The sequence below is a fragment of the Dunckerocampus dactyliophorus genome, chromosome 4, assembly GCF_027744805.1.
Source record: "Dunckerocampus dactyliophorus isolate RoL2022-P2 chromosome 4, RoL_Ddac_1.1, whole genome shotgun sequence".
In the NCBI taxonomy this organism is placed as follows: domain Eukaryota; kingdom Metazoa; phylum Chordata; class Actinopteri; order Syngnathiformes; family Syngnathidae; genus Dunckerocampus; species Dunckerocampus dactyliophorus.
The window spans coordinates 12,334,028-12,356,865 of record NC_072822.1 but is presented as its reverse complement, the minus strand read 5'-3'; the positions used below and the strand labels follow the sequence as shown (position 1 = coordinate 12,356,865).

At 41.0% G+C, this 22,838-nt stretch overlaps 1 protein-coding gene across 8 annotated transcripts in view; it reads right to left on the bottom strand.

The window, feature by feature from the left end:
• The window catches only part of adgrv1 (adhesion G protein-coupled receptor V1), a 100,649-nt gene that overhangs the window by 28,548 nt on the left and 49,263 nt on the right, over positions 1–22,838 (bottom strand). For all 8 annotated transcript variants that reach the window (XR_008570029.1, XR_008570030.1, XR_008570027.1 and 5 more), the window contains 14 exons: positions 21,437–21,580; positions 20,070–20,241; positions 19,850–19,991; positions 19,173–19,741; positions 18,817–19,080; positions 18,554–18,671; positions 18,305–18,476; positions 17,900–18,142; positions 16,663–17,070; positions 16,259–16,431; positions 15,924–16,170; positions 15,649–15,788; positions 14,987–15,147; positions 13,656–13,756 (listed from right to left, as the gene is read on the bottom strand). Coding sequence is in view for 5 of the 8 variants with exons in the window: in XM_054773172.1 (XP_054629147.1) it covers positions 13,656–13,756; positions 14,987–15,147; positions 15,649–15,788; positions 15,924–16,170; positions 16,259–16,431; positions 16,663–17,070; positions 17,900–18,142; positions 18,305–18,476; positions 18,554–18,671; positions 18,817–19,080; positions 19,173–19,741; positions 19,850–19,991; positions 20,070–20,241; positions 21,437–21,580 (3,054 nt within the window). In the remaining 3 variants the exon portion in view is untranslated. The remainder of the gene's footprint in view (positions 1–13,655; positions 13,757–14,986; positions 15,148–15,648; positions 15,789–15,923; positions 16,171–16,258; positions 16,432–16,662; positions 17,071–17,899; positions 18,143–18,304; positions 18,477–18,553; positions 18,672–18,816; positions 19,081–19,172; positions 19,742–19,849; positions 19,992–20,069; positions 20,242–21,436; positions 21,581–22,838) is intronic.

Sequence of the window (22,838 nt, the reverse complement as noted above, 5' to 3'; positions counted from 1 at the left end):
TTAACATCCTCCTAGGTTAAGTGTTTTGTTGTTTGGACCCTTTTACAGTGGTGAACTTATTTTTACACTTGTATTCCTGAAAACATTGCCTGTAGAATTAATAAAGATTTTATGAGGGTGACCGTTTGATCCTGGAACAGATCATTTTTACATCTGTTATTTCTTTTGGGAAAATTGTTTCAATATCTAAACACATCTGAGGTGGATCAGCAGCTAGGAAGGAATTGTTCTGAACTTAAAGGTTCCACTACAAACACCCCTCATTGTCTATTTGTTAGCACACAATGATGCAGATTTCAAATTTCTGGTAACTTAGTTTCAAGAAACCAGGTATCTTTTTGTCTGTTGTCCGCCCTCTGTGAGTTGCAGTCTGCTGACTTTGCTAAATGCTAATCAGTGGATGCTTCAAGGGGGCGTTTATCCATGAGAGCTGCAATTTTATTCATTATAACAGTACGCTAAGCCTGCTTAAGTGTGCATCTGCAGCACAATGGGGCGGCTATAGCAATGTATTGTACTTTATTAGTAGTCAGTCAGGTTGACAAACCTGGTGCAGGGTCTTTGTTCAGTAAAATGAGCTTAAATCGCTGACATGATGACAATCACAGGACAGTGACATAAGGGATAAAAAATAAAGTATTAACTTCATAGAAACGAGGAGGAGGCCAAATCAAATTTGACTCTTGATTGAGCAGCTTCTTGTAGGCAACAACAGCAATGACATACAAAGTCGTACAAAGGGAGTATAAATCAGTAACTACTTCTCATTACACACAGACAGAAGGACAACCTTGGACACACTTACATTGGACTATACTTCAATGGTACAGTGCACCTGTTGCTTGTGTCTTGATGATAAGACAAGGCAATATAGACCTTCTAAAATTTGAGACGTGTGCTGTTTAAAGTCAGCAGCAGTATACTGGTGCAGGTATAGATAAGCCCTTTATGAAGGTCTTATTGTCTAAGTTTTGTTATGTAGGTATCGAGGTCACAGTTACAGCATGTGGCCTTTGTTCAGGTCACTGGGAAAATAACTTGGTTACATGTCAGCAGCACCCAGGTAATGATGACCCACAGCAGGGGGAGGTTATCAGGGTGGGGAGGTGTCAGGTGTGGATGGAGGGTTTATCGGGACCTATCTGCCTGCCCTGTCCTTTGTCACCCCAGCTCGCCTTCTGTATTGTGTAAGTCACCAGGAGTCGACTTGTCTAGACCCTCAGGCTACAGACTAACTCATAGCAGACACTGGGAGGTACACGTCAGCGCAGACTGTCATGTGATTGCTTGCGTGTGCTGGTTTATCTGGTCAAACGGGAACACCCGAAGTATAAGCATCCAAAAATAAAAACAGGCTGATTAATTGCAAGATTGCAAGGTTGCATAACAAGGTGTTGTTTTGCTTTACGTGATGAGATCGAGCCAAGCCATTGCTGAAAACGAAAAATAAGAACACTTGCACTCAGTGGCCTCATCTTGCATAGGTTACACCCATCGGGCAGCACAGCGCCTCTTGCATCTTGATTTTAGGTTTATAATAAAAGCAGAGTCGTTTAAACAGCCCGTGACCTGGACCAGTCACATTTATGAGCACGGCTCTTCAGCTACATGTTAGGCACAAATCAACCACTTAATGTATGGACTTGAAAAACATTTGTAACTATTGTAACCATGACATTGCTCATCTTCCAATTTCTTGGATTTAAGGGCTGTTGATATGACATAATTTTTCCTGAAAACTGACAAAAAAAGTACCACGTTGAGCCTAAACAAGCAAACATTGGAAAAGAAGTCAGAGGGGACGTTTGCCCTAATTTCAATCTAAAAGCTGAAAACAGAACTTATGCATATGTATTACACATGTATTATTAATATTAATTGTTCAAACTGGAGACACTTCACTAGCAGATGTTATAATCATTGTGGAGTAGCTCACAAAAGTGAGTATTTTTTGACAGTATCTCTTCTCAAGGGACAATATAGAAATGAAACTTGACTAAACCGTCATCATTATATAGCTTGTATAGCAGTATAGATCTACTGTGCAAGGACTACTCTAAAATATATCCAAGTTTCATTTCAACAGTACTGTCCAATTAGAAGATAACAAAATAGTAAAATGATGTCTGAACTTGTAAGTGGTATACTCAGTTTTGTGAGATACTGCAGCATTATTGTATTGACCACCAGCACAGAGAAGAATCTTTTGGATCAAACTCCATATTGTATGATTGCTGAGGTGTTTAACTTTAGGGATTCCACTGTAAACGTTTCATAAAGTCAATGATAAACTAGTTCAGTATAGTGTAAATGTGGCCTATATGTAGAGCAACACTTGGTTACAGTGACCGTGTGCTACTGGTGGTTGCTGTCCTCACACTCCCAGAGAGTATCACTGCTGATCGATGTAACTGAAGCTATGGAAGCAGTGCAGCAGTAGAATAGCAGTAAAAATAGCCCTCGCCTGCATTACATCACTGACTAATGTGGGGGAGGAGCAGTGGGGGTGCCCCCCATAGCTGTCTGTCTGCCAGACCATCCATCCACTCTGCAAAAGACTCGCCTCCTCCAGCCATTCTATCCCTTTCTTATAGTTCCTCTTCATCCTCCAGCTATATCCACAATCCAACAACCCCCTTCCTCCTGCTTCCTCCACCTCCCACCACCTACCCCCTCTCCCTAACAGCTACCGGTCTGATCTAGCTGGTTCCAGCCGCAGCCTGCACCCTAGCCTTTGTTCACAAAGAAATACAGCAAAGTAAAACCTGAAGTATGGGATGATGGTATTTTTGGCTCTTGCAATGTCCGTTCATTACCCAAAATCACTTTTTCCCCTTCATCATTTGAGGTCTTTTGAAACATTCACACTTGAAATAGTATGGAAGTGAAGCCATCGTGACTTGACTTTTTAATATCAAAAATGCTATCAAGAGCATAACGAGATGCAAGTCTTCGACAGTAGTGCTGTCACTAGCCTGTACCATCATTTCCTTTCTTGCGCTGCAGTACGCTACTGTGAGAGTCATCAGTCTTCTCACGTGCTGCAGTTTGTCAGTTGTGGTGGACGTGCTGTTCATGTGCCAAAGCGCACAGGACAGGCAGTTGCATGAAGCAGGTCACACGGGCTGGCTGATAGCTGGGTTAGTAGGCCAGGTTTGTGTCCGTCTGTGTGTGTGTGTAGATGGAGGGCAAAGGAGTATGTCTTTTAAAGCTGAGGTGAGGTTGTTAAACTAAACAAAGGTGAGGCCAATTGGAGGTGCATGCATGACCACAATGAAAAGAATAGCCCAAAGACTCGTGCCGGTGAGCTTCAATTTCAGTTTCCATGTTTTTGATATTTACATAATAGCTTCACTGGATAGTCACAGCAAGACAACTAACAAGGTACCTGATTTTATTTTGCGTTGCAATTGCAATTCACTCAGGCCAAAGAATAGAAGTAAAGTTCAGAAGTGTTTGGGGTTGAACCTCAAGCCAAGGCATACTCGCTGAGCCAGCTGTTGGCAAATAAACACCCACTCCCCTTTGCACTGTTTCCCATCCAAACAACCACAACATGGCACCTACAGTACATTGATCTGGGAGCAACACAATATACTGTGTCTATGTGTGAAGCAGCCAAACACATGATCGGGGGGCAACGGGATGTATTCTGGGAATGAGTGACAGATTCCCGGAATACACATTAACTTTACAGCATATAGGAATTGGACCACCGGTGTTGAGATTGTCAGCATGTTGATAACCATCAGGCGACCATGACACTTCATGTAAACAAGTTTATTGTATAGTACCATAAGTAGAGCCACTGCTTCAGGCAGGGCTCTTGCATTTTACGCAAAGAAAACCGTCAGTTCGGTAGATTTTTAACTTTAAAATGACAACATTCATTAAGGAGGGTGGTTTCATGGTTTCCATTTGTTTATTTATTAGTAGAATTACAATTAATTCATTAAAATAATAATGAGTTCATTTAAGCTTTTAAACCCTGGACCATTTTAAACATTTTTTTTGGCTCAAAAATGACATATCCAAAATAAATAAAAATGCTCCTTATCACTCTGTATCTACAAGGTCTACAAGGATGATCTTGGTATCAAAGTAAAGGAGAGATTTTGGATGTGATGGTAGATGTAAAAACGCACATATGTGGCTATGTGGATTTACACCTACCTATGCGTAAGTGTAAATCCAAATGGAACACAATGAAAATTAAAAATTTCATTTCCGTCAAAAAAAAAGGATGAATTAGTATTGATAATCCCCGTCAAAATTTTACAATTGCATTCTATAAACCCAATGAATAAAACAGCATCTGATTGTCACCTGTGCAAATGAAAGAAACTAGAGCAAAGTTGGGAAGGTTTTAGTTGAGAAATGTTTCTGTGCAATCTAATTAAAATAGACCAAATAAGAAGACCGGGGCTGCCAAGTTGAAAAGGTTTTGACACATTTTCGTCTAACTTTGTGGAAAGGTGTTGCAAACTAGGAAGATATATTTAATTGACTAAATTATTTTTAAGAATACTGCAGATTGCATGGAATTGGTGTATGGTTTAATAGTGTCTTGACACAATTGAGGTGCACTACTGGGCTGCAACCAGCAGAGACACTGTTGATCAGTGATGGAGATTTTGGCTTTTTTTTAGAGAGACGTTTTTGGCTGGGCTCACTAAATAGAGCCCAATGTCTCCTCAGATTTTTTTTTGTTGTCTTAAATTAATTTATTACCAAATTATGTGTATTGTGTAAAATGAATTACTAAAGTATTAAAATACATGATATCAAATGTTTATTATTGAAATGGATTTATTTAAACCTCAATGAACAGCTACAAAATATCTAATAATATAATGTTATATTATAAAATACAAAAACAAAGACCCATCTCAATAGACAAATGAGGTCAAAATAGGTAAAATCTCTTCATGCATATTCCTCACAAACACATCGGCTCTAAGAGCACCACAGTGTGTTTAACCCCGCGCTTCCCCTGATGAATGTGGCCACAGAGACGCCGCCACACCTCTTGACCAATGACATTCGCCTTTAACAGAAAAAAAGACGAGGAAAAAACTACCCGGCTCCCAATTGGCTCCCAACGACGCAAACCGGCTCCTGTCGTTCATTTAAAAGAGACGGCTCTTAGAGCTGATTCGTGGCCTAATGAAGGACAACATGACGTCAGCCCTGGCAACTAAACATTCAGAGAGATTCTCCAATCCTTTTAAAATAATATGAAAAAATAACAGTTCATTATTAATTTCCCCCACAACTGATCAAGAAAATGTAGTAAGAGCCCCCTTTTCCCTTTAGTTGATAAACTATGATTTTGTGACTGTGTCATTTATTGATAAATAAAGCATGATTCATAATAGTAGTCAGTCACAAGGCGGTATCTATGTACATTTTGAGGAACACGTCCTGCTTTAGCTTCGGTGCCATTCTAGTTTAGTGACAGCAGATAACTATTTCCTTATGAGTCAGCCAAATAGAGAGCCTAAGCACCACAACCAAATTAAGCACATTTAGCTGCATTGCAACAGACCTCCTTGTTTCTCCAATTCACACTTAAATCAAAGAGTGTCTACTGCTGTTAAACTACATCTGTTTCCCATTAAAATGGGTTTACTTTCAAGGAAACCTCTAGAATTTCTTTTTTTAGCCTCTGCTATATGCGATTCGGGAGACCAGACAGCGAAGCATCTGAGACACACTATACAAAAACACTGAAACTAGTTTTTCTAAGTCAACAAGCTCCGCTTTGCTTTGCCACAACTGTACTTACTATGCACTTATGGGACTGTATGATGTGGGCGTGAATCACAACTCACAAAATAGCATCCAACTGTGACCTTTTTATATGTTTTCCTGTGGCTTCAGAGACAACATTGAAAAACGTCACTTGCTATATGGGTAAAAGCATTGAGACAACGAGTCATCACATATAACGGAATTGAAAAAGCAAGAAAGGAAGAGAGTTGGCTCCTCTTTGCAGCAGAATGAACAGAACACAGTTAAAAACAAATCATTAATCATTTTAAATGTTTTGTGAATAACAATTTGAACAATAACTCGTACAATTCAATGGAAAAAGAAAATATACAAAAACTCACTTTGTTGAACCACTGTTTGCTTCAATTACACCTTATTACACAACTGGCATCGCATGGCACATCTTTCCTTGGTAACATTTGCACTCTTACCCTTCCAGAACCACCTTTTAGGATTGAGTGGTATCTGGCAGGTATTTGGAAGTCCCAAATGTAATTATTTGGAAAAGTGTAATTGTGAGGAACATTCGTTCAAGACTTCACGTAATAATCCAATATTGATCTACTAAAGCAGCTTTGTCTGCCCAACCAGCTGTTCTGTGCAAATGGTTGATCAACTGCAGTTCTTCTCATCAAAGGGTAATTGATTTGTCCACACGTTGAAACCTGTCTTTAATTTATGTGACAAGGGGAACTCGCAGTGCATCTTTCAAAGACTTTGGCCTATTGATTACATTTGCTATTTAACTTTATTCAGATGTTGTACAACTTGCTGTCATTTGTCTGTGGTTCTGTTAGCACAGTAACAGTCTGTGATCACAGACAGACAGCTCTCATACTCCAGTCATAAGAAGAGGACCTTCAGGGAGTGATCGATCAGGGACTTTCATTCACGGCTGAGCTTGAACATGCTGTGGAGCGACAGTGACCCCTACAGGTTGTTGCTGATTTCAGTTTTAGGCAGGGATTATTCTGTTCTATTTGTTTGTGGGTTGATTGCGGAAATGAGGGTATTAACATGCGGTGCCATCTGTGTTTTGCTTTTTGTTTGTGCAGGCATGAATGCAAGCATATGCATGCATCTCATATTATTCTTTTGTGTACAACAGCATGAATGGTGTATCATAGTATCTGATATTTGCAAACATTTGGCAAAATGTGTTTAACGACAGAAAACAAAAGACCTTTTTACAGATGCAATTCCATTTGCTTTAACCACTCACTTCCTCTGTTGAACATTCCCTGATTTCCTGAGGAAGAGAGGCGACTCATTTTCTGTTCAAGGCAGTCTAACACGGCTCCAATCTTTGCTCTCTCTATCTCATGTTCCCCTATGTTGTCAAGCAATCTTGGAAAAAAAGAAAACAAAGAAAGGCACGTATTCATCTGGAGCACCAATGAACTCAATGGTTTCAGGGTAAACAAATACCCTCCAAAGCACCAAAGTTCACTCAAAAGTGCAGCCAAGACAAGCGGTCAAACTCCAAAAATAGAAAGATACTAAAGAGTTCTGTAGGTTCCCACTTTGTTTATCAACTGTAGTGTCAGCAGTCCTGTTTGCCCTTGATGGCAAACCGGAGATGCCATTGAATCAGGTAAAAGGTACCTGTCACTGCTTGGAGTTTAGCACGTATTACTACAGAAAACACAATTTGAACTGTTGGTGTATGCTTATTCAAAAAGAAGACCTTGCTTGACTTTTCACAAGCATCGTCCTTCATAACAGGCCAGTAAATAAATAACAGGGATGGATCACGCATGTCTTTGACAGGATATAATCTGTAGTTCTCAATGATTCATTTAATTTCTTGGGAGTCATAGAGGAAGGCTTTCCATGCAACAGCGCTTTACAACATACATGTTTTGTACGAGACACTAAGACGTTGTCCCAGCGGGTGTGCATAACTCATAAAGTAGCTCACCAACCCTGTACATGCACACAATGTAATAAACTGCATTGCAGCTACCAGGAGACAGGAGTTAACACTAAAACGGGGCCGAAGGTGAGAGGTTACTGTGGCCTCCTGTTACTGTTTATACTGTGCTTTTTCTGGAAATGGAGGAAAGTTCATGGAAGTGATTTTGAGGTCACCGCCTCTTAGGTCAACAGACACTTGGCAAAAATGTGAATGTAACCTCCAGAGTCCAAAATTGGTTGCAGGACTATAAGGATTCAGTTAGAAAATCACTGACCCAAAGTGCAGACTACTACACATTGTCCTATATACTGTATATCTGCTGTTAGCTTCAGTTGTGCTCTATGAACATGGATGCCAATCACAATAGGATAATGATTCCAATCAATCACTTTGGTGATTAAGTGTAGATGGCAGGTTTCAAACTGGATGTTTTATCTCTCAGTATATTCTAAAACAAATTGGTGTTTGACATTCCAAAATATGCATTTAACAATTGAACTAACATTAGCTGATAGCATTAGTGTTGTAGTACTTGTTTAATAGCTAAAGAAGAAGAATGATGCATAAACAAGTGACCACACAGGGTTGTAATGTTTCAGTGGTGTATTATATAAAACATGTATGCTGTCTTGCATACACATGCAATATAACAATGCATGGCATTTCAGAATTGTGGGTTAATAAGCAAGAAACCAGCTAACCCTTTATCTTTAAATACATCAGCTCTAAATAACTCCAACTACAAACTTCTACACTAAAACACCAAATAAAGCCGTTCAGAGTAAAATTTATCTACTAACATGATAAAAAAAAATGAAATAAAGTGTATCACACTTACTACTTACTCATAAACACTGCCCTAGAAGACACCCTTTCCCAGGCTGACATATATAAAATATGCAGTATACCGGTATATAAACTACTTATTCACCAGCTAGCTGGCCCACAGTGAAATTGGTTAAATCTAAAATTGGTTAAAAAAAACAGTCCCAAATCAGGCGAGCGCTCCTAATTCTGAAGGTCCTGGACAGATTAAATTGACATGGCAACACACAGAAGCTGAAATTTGCTTGTACAAAAAAATCTAAAATACACATATACTGGAAGCACTGCAGCTAAGAGACAGGCTATGAAATGAATATAATAGATTATTGACAGTAAGTGAATATAATTCCATCCAACATACACTAGAATTTAAGTTGTAAATGTAGGTCAGTTTTTCTGATAGTGTTTAGGCCAGCAGAGAAGGCTTTACTGGCCCTAACTGCGCCAGTGCAGAAAGTAATAATAATAATAATAACAATAACAATACTACTACTACTACTACTACTACTACTACTACTACTACTAGTACTACTAATAAGAGCTGCGTTTTTGCGAAAACGTCACAACTCAACATAAAGTAATGTTTGTTTACATGGAACTCCACAGGGATCCTTGACAAGGCCCCTGTTAATGATAATAAAACATGAAGAGGGTCACTGGATTGTCTGTAATTAGATTAGGAAAGACTGTCAAACTGATGAGTCACACAGGATGTGACTTGCCATTTCCACAGGAATAAAGGAGCGAGAGAGAAAGCAAAAGAGAGACAGCGTTTCGGTGCCTGACATTATTCATAGCTAATCCCAGCAGAAAGATAAAAGGGGGCCGAGGACAAGGAGGACATGAGTCATTATTTAGAGGCAATAAGGCTGAGATGAGAGAAACAAGAACATGAGAAGAAAATAATATTCCCAAAAATGACTGTGTTTTGTGTTCATTTTTTATAAGCAACATGAAAGGCAAGGACTGATGACACTAAAACAAGTCTCGACAAAGACACAGACACTCTCCCAGTTATTTCCATCTCTCACAGGCAATTACACAACTTGCATTAGTCGCTCTCTCCCTCACATGAGAAGAAAACTTTTTGTTCCAAGCACTAAAGAACTAAAATAGGATAGGACATATTCTCTGACGTAAAATACAAAAACAACCACACAAAAACTCTCATTGTGTATTGATTTGATGATTAATTGTTCCTGATGGGAACAGATAAAGTTCCTCAGGAAATACACAATATCTACACACTCTCTCTAATGGAGAGTTGGCAAACTACATGCGTGCAACCCTCAACTAGACCCTGCTATGCACAGGCACATTTGGGAATCCCGCCAGTAACCACACAGCTTGTTCACTTGGTTAAAATGCGGGAAGTGAGCTGAGTAGGTGGGTGTTTTGAGGAGAGGGTGTGTGTGTGTGTGTGAGAGTTTATGGGCTGAGAAGCTAAGATCTGAATGCTGGAGCTGATCCCAGAGCTAACAGGAAATCCTTTCACCAGAACAAGAGCACCCTAAACACTTCTCAGAGAAAGGATAGGAAAAACACTTTTGACTGAGCGAGAATGTCTGTGATGTAGTGGGCTGTGTAACTACAATACATGGGACATTCAAATCGTGTTTTCTTGGGGTTTAACTTTCTCATAAAAGGCTGTGTTATTACACAACTTCTAGCTTGAAGCTACAAAAACAAAATCAAAAGTGAAGAAGCCAAACCAAATGTGGTAAAACCAAACAGAATGTGGTGTGTTTTGAATGAACATTGTCAAATCAGTTTAGTGTGTGGCATAGTTTGTGCAAGCGGTGCACAGAAGTAGCAGTTGCTGGTTTACCAATACAGCAGACAAAAATGTAGCCAACCAAAATGACTTCAAGGCTCTTATTTCAAGGTAGAATTAAATACACATTGTTGCTTTAACTGGTTCCATAATGGACAAACCGTAGGATCAGTTTCTGTTGCGAAGTGAAATGAAGGTATCCTGTACAGTACAGACAAGCGACTTGAGGTTGAATGATGCCAATTCCTCCCAAAAATGTGATATGAGATGCTCAATCAAATCCATAGCCTGGACTGAGTTATTGTGTGTTTTAGTAAAATGAGGTTCATCTACTACACCCTAACTTTTTACAGTCCTGTTTGACCAGAAGTCATGTTCCGAACATAAACCACAATAAGCACACAATGAACCATCTTATGATATATTGAATTAATTCATATATTTGATTATTTACATTGATTTTTCGGAGGAAAAAGAAATCTTGACAGAAGATACATTACATACACCGGGAGATGTGCCTACCCAATGTAAAATTCACCAGTTCATATAGTCTGTAGTAGCTGTTTAAAAACATATTTATAACAAGTGGTGACAAGCTGTGGTAAAATGTGGTGAACTGTGATCTTTATGCTGTTTTTTCTGTGGTCTGCAACAACATACAAAGAACAATCAGTTAAACCTCATGCTCGGTCTCCTTTCTTTTGCACTGTATTCCCTGCATTGTGCAGGGCTGTTCACACGAGGCATTCAGGCGCATTCCGTAACTCTCAGTGTTAAGCACTAATGTAGTCATGCTGTTTTAAATTTTTTTTCATGTACCCCTTATGACTAGGGGCGGACCTACCATTAAGGCAAAGTAGGCAATTGCCTTAGGCCCCCAATCAGTAGGGGGAACCCAACCAGCACGGACCAGGGCCACCACAGCCAGCAGCACCCCCAAATATGAATGTATAATTATGTTAGCATACTAAGCAAACAAATAACAGAACAAAAATAAAAGCCATCAGAAAGCTAAATTCATATTATCTGCTTTCTCTCCCCCACACTACAATAGACAATGATGACAAAAGATTGAGCAACCAGGAGTTTATGTGGGCCAGTCCAGTAGGTGGCAGTAATGTGCCTTTACGTTGGTTTGCCAAACCGCCATTAAACATCAAAGAGGAAGAAGTGGTGAGTTTGTGAGACGTGTGAAGCTACTTAAAATGAAGCGAAATTACCAGAGCAGGTCCAAGAAGAGGCAACGGCGAGAGGACGCCAAAAAATTATATTCCCTCGTTACCGAATGGCTCAAGATTCTTTACAGTGTTGGTAAAAAAAAGGTCAATGAGCCGGCGCTATCTACCGCAGAGGTGGAGGTGGCGTTACAGACACCAACACCTCACCTGTGTGTGAAGTCCAGTGAGAAGTTACAGCAACAAGTAGGACTTTATTTCTTTGACATTTATGCAATGGATGTACTTCAACAAGATAATGTGCATCCACATTATGTATTTGTACAAATATGAAAAACCTCCATTCTACTTTTCTCCCATGGAAGGCATGGAAATGGCCATCGGCAATCTCTCTTATTTAATGTGCTGGAGTTGCCACCCAGGAACTTGTTTTAGCACCCCCTACCAAATTGTTGCTCTATATGGGCGACCATGGTTTGAAACCCCACCGTGGCGCATATTTACTATCATTTTTAAACTGACTGTATCTGTTAAAAAAAATCAGTTTCGGCCCACTGAAGGCCCAGGTACCAAATGCACTGCCCGCCACTGCTAGTCTTGTTATAGTGGCCCATATAATTTTACTGCAAGTTGCAGATGTTGGTAGTAATGATGGAACCTGGTTAGTCCCTGAAAAAATTCCATGTATATGCACGCACACACACACACACACACACCCACACACACACACACACACACAGCACTGATTACATCTCACACATGCGTTGGGTAAATTTCCATTCCACTCAAGACAATTTTCAGCCGTCTTCCTTAGCAGAGAGGCAAAGTGCTTAACTGCTTAACACACTTAACACTTAAAAGGCCAGGATGGGACAAATCATCCCCATTTCAGCCTCATTTAGCCTCATTTTGCAATGCAACTTAGCCCAGAATCCAAATAAAGTCATAGATCATGTATTAATCATGTGGGGCAACTCTATTTAACATTAACTGTTTTTACTAGTGGAGGGAATCTGCTTCTGAATAAATCTCAAGACGTCAGAGGGAAGGAACCAAACCTAGGGTAATTTTTTTTTCCAGAGTTCAGAGTTAGTTTTAGGGCACTGTATTTAAGGTAAATTTAACAAACAATAAATAATTAATATTTTCAAACTTTCTAGTGGTATGAGGGTCATACTGAGAGACATAAATCAAAGCAGCAACTTTCATTTTCTGCAGTCAGCTAGCAGCGTAGGCCTCGCCACTACAGATGGAGAACCCACTCGATCAGAAGTGTTTGCTGCTGGACCCGATGGTGCCAATCAATGGTCAGACACAAGCAAGTCTGTGACCACAGGACATCCATAATGGCACCAATCACGTTTATTGTCTGAGCCGTGCAAGAGTGTTGCTTTTTTTAACATCATAAATGGCATGTTTGAAATATGATCTCACCAGGTTAACAAGATAGCTAAATTATTTCCATTAACTCTTTATAAAGGCACAATTTATAGCGGAATATGATTAGTAAGTCAATTAAGTCAATAGGTCTATTTAATTCAGTCAATCATGGCTTGCACTATATTCCCAGTGGCACCAGTCGATCTCTTTTAAAAGTGAATGCTGTTCATTTGTGTGTGATTCAACCAGAAGTTACCAGGAAAACACTACATTATGAACGATAGTACAATGTCACGCACTTCCAAGAAAGGAGGCCTAAACATACGTAGACATCAAAAAAGAACAGGATGGAATTTTCCATTCCAAACCCATCTAGGTCCCAGCCATAAACGGGTAGAGGCCAAGATGTGTAGCCCCCAACGACTCAAGGCTGATGTTTGTCATCCAAAGAGAGGGGCTACCTGTGGAAATTTACCAGTCCCACACATGTCATGCACACACACACAGCTGAGACCAGCACAGAGACAAACCACAGACTGCATATCTTACTCACTGCTCACTGTGACAGCTACCGTTTTTAATCGGTGAGGGTACGGGCATGGTTGCGTTGTCAGGACACTGGGCCCGCAAACAATGCAAACCAGTGACATCCAATTTTCTTTTTACATCCCTAAATACTACGTGAGTATGTTTGCACATTGCCATCACAAGAAGAATATTACAGTTGTAATTAAGAGAGTAAAAATGCCCCAGAAATATACTAAATACATCACCAGAAGGAGTACAAAAAAGAACTAAATTGCATTACCTGTGTTCCTAGGCAGCTCACCATCAAGTGAACCAGCAGTTTGGCAGCAAACATAGGGAAACGGGAGCACAGGATGTGGGCTATGATGGCCAGTGCAAAACCTGAAAAGGAGAGATCATGGAGTTATTTTTAATAAATTAAAAGAAATGTATCTCCTGCATTTTTGAATATACGGATAGGCACCTAATTCAGTTATTCATTCATTAATTTTTGACCGCTTATCCTGTTGTGGGCCCTGGGTGAGCTCACGCCTCTCCCGGCTGACCTCAAGCAAGTGGCAGGGTACACCCTGGACTGGTCCCCAGTCAATCACAGACTTTCATACTAACCCAAATATAAAACTATTTTTTTCCTAGAAAAAAAGTCTAAAAGAGACAGGATGTCTTCTACTCTATCCAGGGTCTAGAGATTGATTGATGCAAACCAACAGGTGGCGCCAAAAAAACTCTCCCAAAGGGAGACAGGGCTTTTCTTTCTGTCACTCACATACACCGGTGACCTGGGAAGATCTAACTGCAGCACAGTGTCTCAAAAGATGGGCAGAGAGGGACTAAAATGCAAAATGTAAAAACATAAATTTAAAAAACTGTAAAACTGCTTTGCTTTTGTGTAAACAACTTTAATGATTTTTAAATTAAACGGCAAACTGCTGACAGGTAATTCTCTAATAAATAAAACTCTCAAATAACAAATACAAATATAGATTCATCAAAAAATATGAAGGCTCTGGGGGGGCCACTGTGATACATTTTGTGCATTAAAGATGCTAAAACCACTCCAATGTCAGCCCCTGTATTATAAGCTGTTTGTGGTATAGGTGACAAAGCAAATTAATGTGATATCAAATAATACTGTATAGCTCATGAATAATAAATTGATTTTATTTTTAGCATATGCCAAGGGCCAATAAAAAACAAGCTACAGGCTTGAAAATGGCCCCTGGGCCACACTTTAGACACTATTTATAGTGTTTCTTTTTAGGAAAGTGCAACAATGCAGATAAGAACAACATTAACAGTTTGAACTGTCTAAAGTATTATTTTACTTTTGGGAAATTAAAGTTCCTTATTATCTAACGTGCAGCACTAATAGTTCCCAATTGTAGCCCTGTTCTCGATTTCCAGTGAACTACACCACTTTCACACTACTGTCTTCTTATACGCTTGTCTTTGTCTGTTTACGTATTTTGGCAAAGTGTTCACAAAGGAGGAGAATTTTCTGACAAATATATGTTTATAACAATGCATTGTGTTCTAAATTGAAAATGTTGAAATAGGTACACCTATTTTTACATCACTCATTGTGAGTCATTGCTGTGTGATCTTTTATACCAGAGATGCAGATGAACCCTGAGGCGTAGAAGGCCTGGTTGTATGATGCCATGGGGGCAAACTCTGCATAGGCCGTGTAGATAGACATGTGGGAGCAGGCACACTCCACAAAGCTCCCACTCTCTTTCACTACCCTGCAGTACTGACCATCTGATGACCAGCTAGAGGAAGGACAGGAGAAGCTTAAACATTAAATAAACAATATCACAAAACAAGGCCACAGGCATTTGGGCATCACAATTGTGTTTATATAAGACGGAATAACTAGAAGACAAACATAGTGTCAGCTGTGTGAGGTTTCTGTGTCCTCTCCCTGCTCATGACTACTTGACTTCTCAATCCCTCTCTCAATCCAATCTCTCAGCAGTGTGATTATTGTAGTATTACTTTACAGGAAGTGTTCCAGCAAAAGTCAAATCTGCTACAATTTAGACCTCTACATTGTCCTCATTAAACTGAAGGTGATGGGACAAGTCACTGTGTTGCAGACAATATGTCCTTAGGCACAGTGCACCTCAAATGTGTGTTTGTATCTTGAACAACCTGACCATTCCCAACAAGGATGACAGAAAGACGTAAGCATAGGACGTCAGCTTTACAGAGTATTTAAGTTTTATTTGAGTTTACAGAGGATGCGCCTGCTTGTGTCTGTGGTGGGCTACCTTGAAGTAGTCTGGTTCCAGAGAAGGCACATAGAACGTCCTGGTTTAAGTGGCTGACCAGTAGTGTGGATACGATATATCACCTCTATACCATCTCCAAGGGGTCTTGATCGTCTGTCCTGTAAGCTGACGGAGAAAACCTAGACAGTAGACATAATGACACCAAAAAGTGCCATTTGGGTAACATGGCTGTTTTTGCATGGGACAATACTGCCACCTGCTGACAAAAAAGAGAATTCCTCTAGGCTTAACAACTGATGTAAAGAAAGCCCTACCTTGCCATTGAGAACATTTGCTGTATCATTGGTGAGAAACCAGAGTTCATTTCTAAACTCAATGATCTGAATGCGGCTGAGATTGCGACAGTCAGGGGTGGTTACGGCCGGCACCGCCAGCAGTGTATCTGGAAGCTGGAAGAAGTCTGCATTACGCCCCCTGAATGTGTGTCCATTGATTTGTGTGGGATACCACTGGAAGGCACTCATGGACATGTGTGCACATGAGTCCAATATATAACCCCCCCTGGAAAAGGCATAACAAAAAGACAACATTATAAAAAACTAAACGTTGTTTCTCATATTTAAGCATGTACTGTGTTTGGAACACTCACATGTCACAGTGACTGTGTGTGAGGAAGGAGAAGGCAAATCGTTCAGCCACCTCTGCAAGGTGGCTGAGGCCCCGTGTGTCGGCTCTGCTGGGGTTGGCCAACGTGCATAGCAGGTCATAGGTCAAATTGCGGCTGCTTTCATGCATAGAGGTGCTGTCGGCCACTACAAGTATCTGGTCCCAGAAAAGACAGAGATGCAAGATGAGTTTTGAGCAGGGATTTTCAACACTAACATTGTGTGCCCTCCAAAGAGCCAAATGGCAGACTCAAGCTGGCAAAAAATCTGAACATGAAGGGCTGTTTGTTAACTAGCTAAGTAATTAGTGGGTTTTGTCACATTGTGGATAACAATTATACAGTATTTTATCAGAACTACCTCCAGGAACATCAAGTAAAATTCTCACCTTCCTCAGAGCTTCAAGCACAGCAGTCATCTGTTCTCGAGGTAACATGGTAGCAGTCCGGTCGATGAGTCCGTGTAACATCTGGTTCAATATTGTCGTATCAAGAGGTTGATGCAACTTCTCCAGCAAGGCCCACATAGCTGCATTGGCAACATTTGACACTATTGTCACATTTGCGAGGCCAAACTCTGGGTGCACTTGGGCGCCCCCTGTAGCGTTGAACAGCTCCACTTGGAAGCGTTTAGGCCTGGGTAAGGGTGACGCAAGCTCAGGGGTTAGATAAATGTCCAGAGATGCATTGCGATGACCTTCATTAAAGGTAAGCATGCCGTCCTGCCTAGGGAAATCCATTCCGGCTTTAGCTGGATGGATTACATATGGTCCAAACAAATCCTCCCCGGGCAGCTCCTGGAGGGAAAATAGGTGAGCAAGAAATGTTTTGTTCATCAGAAAATTGCAATTTTTTGCCAGATTGAAATGCCAACTAAAGAAATTAACTGAGGAATACAGTGCAGCATTTCACTGCAAATAACATGTAGATATGCTCCCTTGTGGCTGGGAGCATGAGATACTGTAGGTTCATTGAACACAAAAACACTTATTGTGTGAATTTAAGGACATCTCATTTCATGTGATTAGAAGTTACCCTGTTAAACATTTACCATTTCGCAGAATAAGATGTTTGTGAATGCTTGAATTGGCTCAATTATTCAATCTACTACGGTGAGCATGACTGCATGCTAACAATAACTAGAGTGAATGGACTTGACTGAGCAATTGTTTTGTCTCACACCAAATCTTTTTGTAAGCGGCTGACGAAAGTAAAGAAGCTGTAACAGAGGAACCCGTTATGTGTCTCTGTGAGGTTTCGATTTTCGTTGAGTGCACTTTCATCCTGTAACCTCCAATATGAACATGTGAGAGTACTATCAGATAGTTAAAAGTACCTGTTCTTTGTGACATTAACCATTAAAAATATATTTTTTATTATTTTAGACTTATATAATGCAAGGGAAGGACTTTGCGTTGAAACACCTCCGCACCCACTGATGCCTCCAATCTATTTTGAGAATTTTAATAATTTTTTATTGCATACGTACTGTATGTAATTAGATTTGTGATGTTGGCCTACATTGAAAGTAGTATTTTCTACCAGTTGCAAATGATGTACAGTAGGTCAATATGTCTTATGCAGTGAAGATGTGCATATTGAAACATAAAACAAATTCCAACATACCAGAGTGCGATACCATACAGACATGGCTGACGCTGTGCTTGCACGTCTATCCACCTGGAGACTCAGTCTTGTGGTCGTTGGAGTGGCGGTGGGCAGTCTGTGGCTGATGGCAAAGTACACGACGCCTCGCGGATCGTCACTGTCTGCCAGAGTGATGTTGGCAAATCGGCTGGTCTCATTAATTGTGGCGCCGGCGCCCACTTGGAAAATTTCCACTAAGAACCAAGTATGGTACTCTGGTTCCTGTGGCAACACAGATGACTTGCGGCTTATTATATGCACTACAGAATAAATAATTGCTCTATTGAATATATATAAAACTTTTCATGTGGAATGTGTAGCCTGAGAAGGATCAAATAAATCCTGAACTGATCAATCTCAAGATCACTAATTTTGGGCTCTCACCTCATCATCCTGGACCTCCAAAGTAAAAGCACAGGTTATCTCTCCTCTTCTACATAGTACAAATCCTGATGTGTGCACAAGCTGTTTGGTTAGGTTCACTCCATTACTGACAAGAGTTGGAGCTGCTTTGTTAAAAGTAGCTCTCCAGAAAATCTGCAAATCCTCAAAGGCTCTAAGCACAGAGACAAGCATTGAAATTAATAACAAGTACATATTTGTACATTTCATTTACTGCAAGACAATAATAACCTGTTTTGCTGCCTCTGCAGTGAGAGCTTAAGTGTTCTGTTCTCTGAGTCTTCTTCCAGAACATGACCCATCAGAGAATTGTAACTGAAGCCTACAATACCATTATGGAAATCACTCCCTGTTAGGGTGGAAAGAATTTGGAAGAAAACATACTGATTATTGCAACACTATATCATTAGCACTATTAGGACTATTGCGACTAATTTAGCACAATCATTGAAAAAAACACATTGTATTTACCAGAAAACCCTGCAAACTCTTACCGAGAATGGTGATTTTGGCAAAAGCTCCAAATCCCTGATCTGGACTGTCAGTGATCTGAGCCCCTCCCTCAGGATCACTGAGATAGATGTAGAACACCTCCTGTCCTTCTGGTTCCGAGTCATCCAGAATAAAGAGGATCACCTCTGTCTCATTCTGCCCAGCCTGCAAGAGCACGATGGAGGACTCCAAGTGGAAGTCCTGATTCTCTTTTGCTAAAGGCTGAACAGGTTCATGGGTGAAGGGGAACGGTGTTGCACTTCCATCTGGAAGAAATCATAGCAATGTAAATTATTATTGTTAAACATCTCATATGAAAACAGACATTAAATAGGGGAAAATCCAGCAAATAAAGCACCTCCATATGCTTTAACCTGAACTCGCACATCTCCAGCCACACTATCCGACCTGCGAACCCTCAGAACCACTTTCCGCTCCTGCTGGCTCTCAACATCGTTATCCTCAGGTACTTTGATCAGTCCAGGTCCGATACTCAGCACTCCACTGGTCACATCACTCGCCAGGATGGTGACAGTTGCCAGACTGTGAGGTGGGTTAAGACGAGGGACGACACCTGCCCAAATCATATCTGGAGTGAGGACTTCAACATCTGTGAGATTGACGTGAAAATATTCATCCGGTTCTGAAAGAGCATCATCAAGGATTGAAAGATGGAGGGAAGTGTTGGTTTGCTGAGCAGATTCAAAAGCCAAACGTCCATCGGGCACAGAGATGAAATCAACTCCTGTAGCTGCACTGCCTGCTATTGTTGTGTAGGACAGGCGACTGCTGTTGCTACGAGAACCGTAGAGCCTCTGGACATAGAGCGTTATAGTCTGAATGTCCTCCTCAATGACTAGTTGGCGGGATTCAGGGGAGAACTGGTAGATCCCCAATGGCTCAACTTCTGCTACTGTATAGCCTGACCTGCACAGAGACCACGATACATTAGATTTGGTCTGTTTTTATTCAATAGAATAACATCAAGCTTTGGAATCCTTGTGCAATGACTATTCACAGCTATGAAAGTCTTACCTGAGCTTGACTTGGCTGCCTGATGTTGCTGTAGAGGTGGCCGTACTAAGATATAACGCATGTGCAGTTGGCACAGACGCATCAGCCATAGCTGTCACAGATATAGCTTTTGTCCTCTCTCCATGGGAGAAGGTTAGTGAGCCTGAATAGGAGGAAGGAGCACATTTCTAATCGGAGCAATGCAAAATAAACACACACTCAGTACTCTGGGTTTTGTTACCTGAATTTGGTGTGATCAACCCAATTCTAAAGCCAGGTGGAGATTGTCCTGGAGGATACCCGGCTCTCCACTCGACCCTGATATCCCCAAATAACCCTGCTCGTGTCACCTTGGCTTCACATTCCCCCGTTTCAATGTTTGAAACGTGCAGGGCCAGAAAGGAAAAGCCCACCTGAACAGCATGTAGGAGAGGGAGACCTATGATTATGCAAAATGTTGCCTTAAAGCTGGGGTATCCGAAGTGCAGCCCGGGGGCCATTGGCGGCCCGCAGCTTATTTTTTATTGGCCCTGTGCACATTTTAAAAATTAAAAAAAAAAAAAAAATAGAAACAATCGGAAATCAAGAAAGACTAAAGTGACACAACTCTGCAGCGTCGCATGGACATCGGGGTCGGTGCCTCTGGTTTGGCAGACCGGGGTGGTGGTCTATTCAGGGGTTCTGGAGAGGAGGATCCTCTGGATAGTTGAATCTCGGATTCAGGAGGAGCAGTGTGGTTTTTGTCCTGGTCTTGGAACTGCGGACCAGATCTACACTCTCGGCAGGGTCCTTGAGGGTGCATGGGAGTTTGCCCAACCAGTCTACATGTGTTTTGTGGACTTGCAGAAGGCATTTGACCATGTTCCTCAAGAAATTCTGTGGTGAGTACTATGGGGTACCGGTCCACCTAATTCATGCGGTTTGCTCCCTGTATGACCGGTGTCAGAGTTTGGTTTGCATTGCCGGCAATAAGTCGGACCCATTTCCAGTTAGGGTTGGACTCCGCCAGGGCTGCCCTTTATCACCGATTCTGTTCATCACTTTTATGGACAGAATTTCTAGGGGCAGCCAGGGCATTGAAGGGTTCCGGTTTGGTGGCTGCAGGATTGGGTCTCTGCTTTTTGCAGATAATGAGGTCCTGCTGGCTTCAAAGAGCTTAGCCGTCCATGTATGTGCCAACGACTTCACAGAATACAGCTTTGGAAAAAAGGTAGCTTCACCACTCATCAAAAAATTAACCCTGAAGCTCTAGTGCAAGTATAGAGTTACAGTGTATATGTGAATAGTGGATGCACAATAGCGCTTCTTAGAGTTGCGCATGGACAAACACAGCTCATCAGTTTTAAGGCAGCAGACACACTGAAAGGTGTCTTCCCAGTTGGGCTAACCAAGCACACTTAAATTAAACAAAATCCCAGCAAAGCTAAATTTTGGGCAATACACAATTGTCGGATATCTGAGTCTTATATGAAATGGTTGAAAAATACTGTAATATCAGGCCTTTCAATAAATGTTATTATACTTCCTGATGTTTCGTAATGAATGCATTTGTGAGCACAGTGAGCAAAAATTTCAGTTGCATCATTTATCAGAAAGGATAATACTGACCTCTGAGCTGGCAGCTTCCTCTGGTACAGTCACCATGGCAACAGTGGACTGATGGTGGAGGCGGGGTGGTGTGCCAAGTAAAGCACTCAAAAGTATTACATCAGTTAGCTTGACTGAGAACCTCTCACCCAATGATAAAAATACCTACCAATAAAGAAACGCAATCAATCTCACAATGTAAAACTAATTAGTCACCTCAGCTACAACACAGTGGTGTGAAGAAGTGTTTTCCTACTTCCTGATTTCTTATTTTTTTGTATGTTTGTCACACTTAAATGTTTCAGATCATCACCCAAATTTACATCAATGACAACATAACTGAACAAAAAAAATAAGTTTTGATATGAAACTTTTTACTATTAAGGGAGAAAAAAAATCCAAACCTACAAAAAAGTGATTGTTCCCCCTGAGAACTGAGAATAATTTTTATCTATCAGTCTGGAAAAGGTTATAAAGCCATTTCTAAAGCTTTGGGACTTCAGGACACCACAGTGAGAGCCATTATCCACAAATGGCGAAAACATGGAACAGTGGTGAACCTTCCAAGGAGTGGCCGGCCAACCAAAATTACCCCATGAGCACAGCAACAGCAACAAGAGGTCAAAGAACTGCAGGCCTCACTTGCCAGAGTTAAGGTCAGTGTTCATGACTCCATAAGAAAGACAATGGGCAAAAATGGCCTGCATGGCAGAGTTCCAAGACGAAAACTACTGCTGAAAGAACATTAAGGCTCGTCTCAATGCAGAAAACATCTTGATGATCCCCAAGACCTTTGGGAAAATATTCTGTGGTCTGACGAGAAAAAAGTTGAACTTTTTGGAAGGTGTGTGTCCCATTACATCTGGCGTAAAAGTAACGCCGCATTTCAGAAAAAGAACATCATACCAAAAGTAAAATATGGTGGTGGTAGTGTGATGTCTGGGGCTGAAGAACATTAAGGCTCGTCTCAGTTTTGCCCGAAAACAACTTTATGATCCCCAAGATCTTTGGAAAAATACTCTGTGGTCTGAAAAGTTTAGCTGTTTGTGTGTCCCATTACAACTGACGTAAAAATAACACCGCATTTCAGAAAAAGAACATCATACCAACAGTAAAATATGGTGGTGGTAGTGTGAAGGAGAATGTCCGGCCATCTGTTTGTGACCTCAACCTGAAACAAACTTGGGTTCTACAGCAGGACAATGATCCAAAACACACCAGCAATTCCACCTCAGAATGGCGGAACAAAAACAAAATGAAGACTTTGGAGTGGCCTAGTCAAAGTCCTGACTTGAATCTTATTGAGATGTTGTGGCATGACCTTAAATAGGCGGTTCATGCTGGAAAACCCTCCAATGTGGCGGAATTACAACAATTCTGCAAAGATGAGTGGGCCAAAATTCCTCCACAGTGCTGTAAGAGA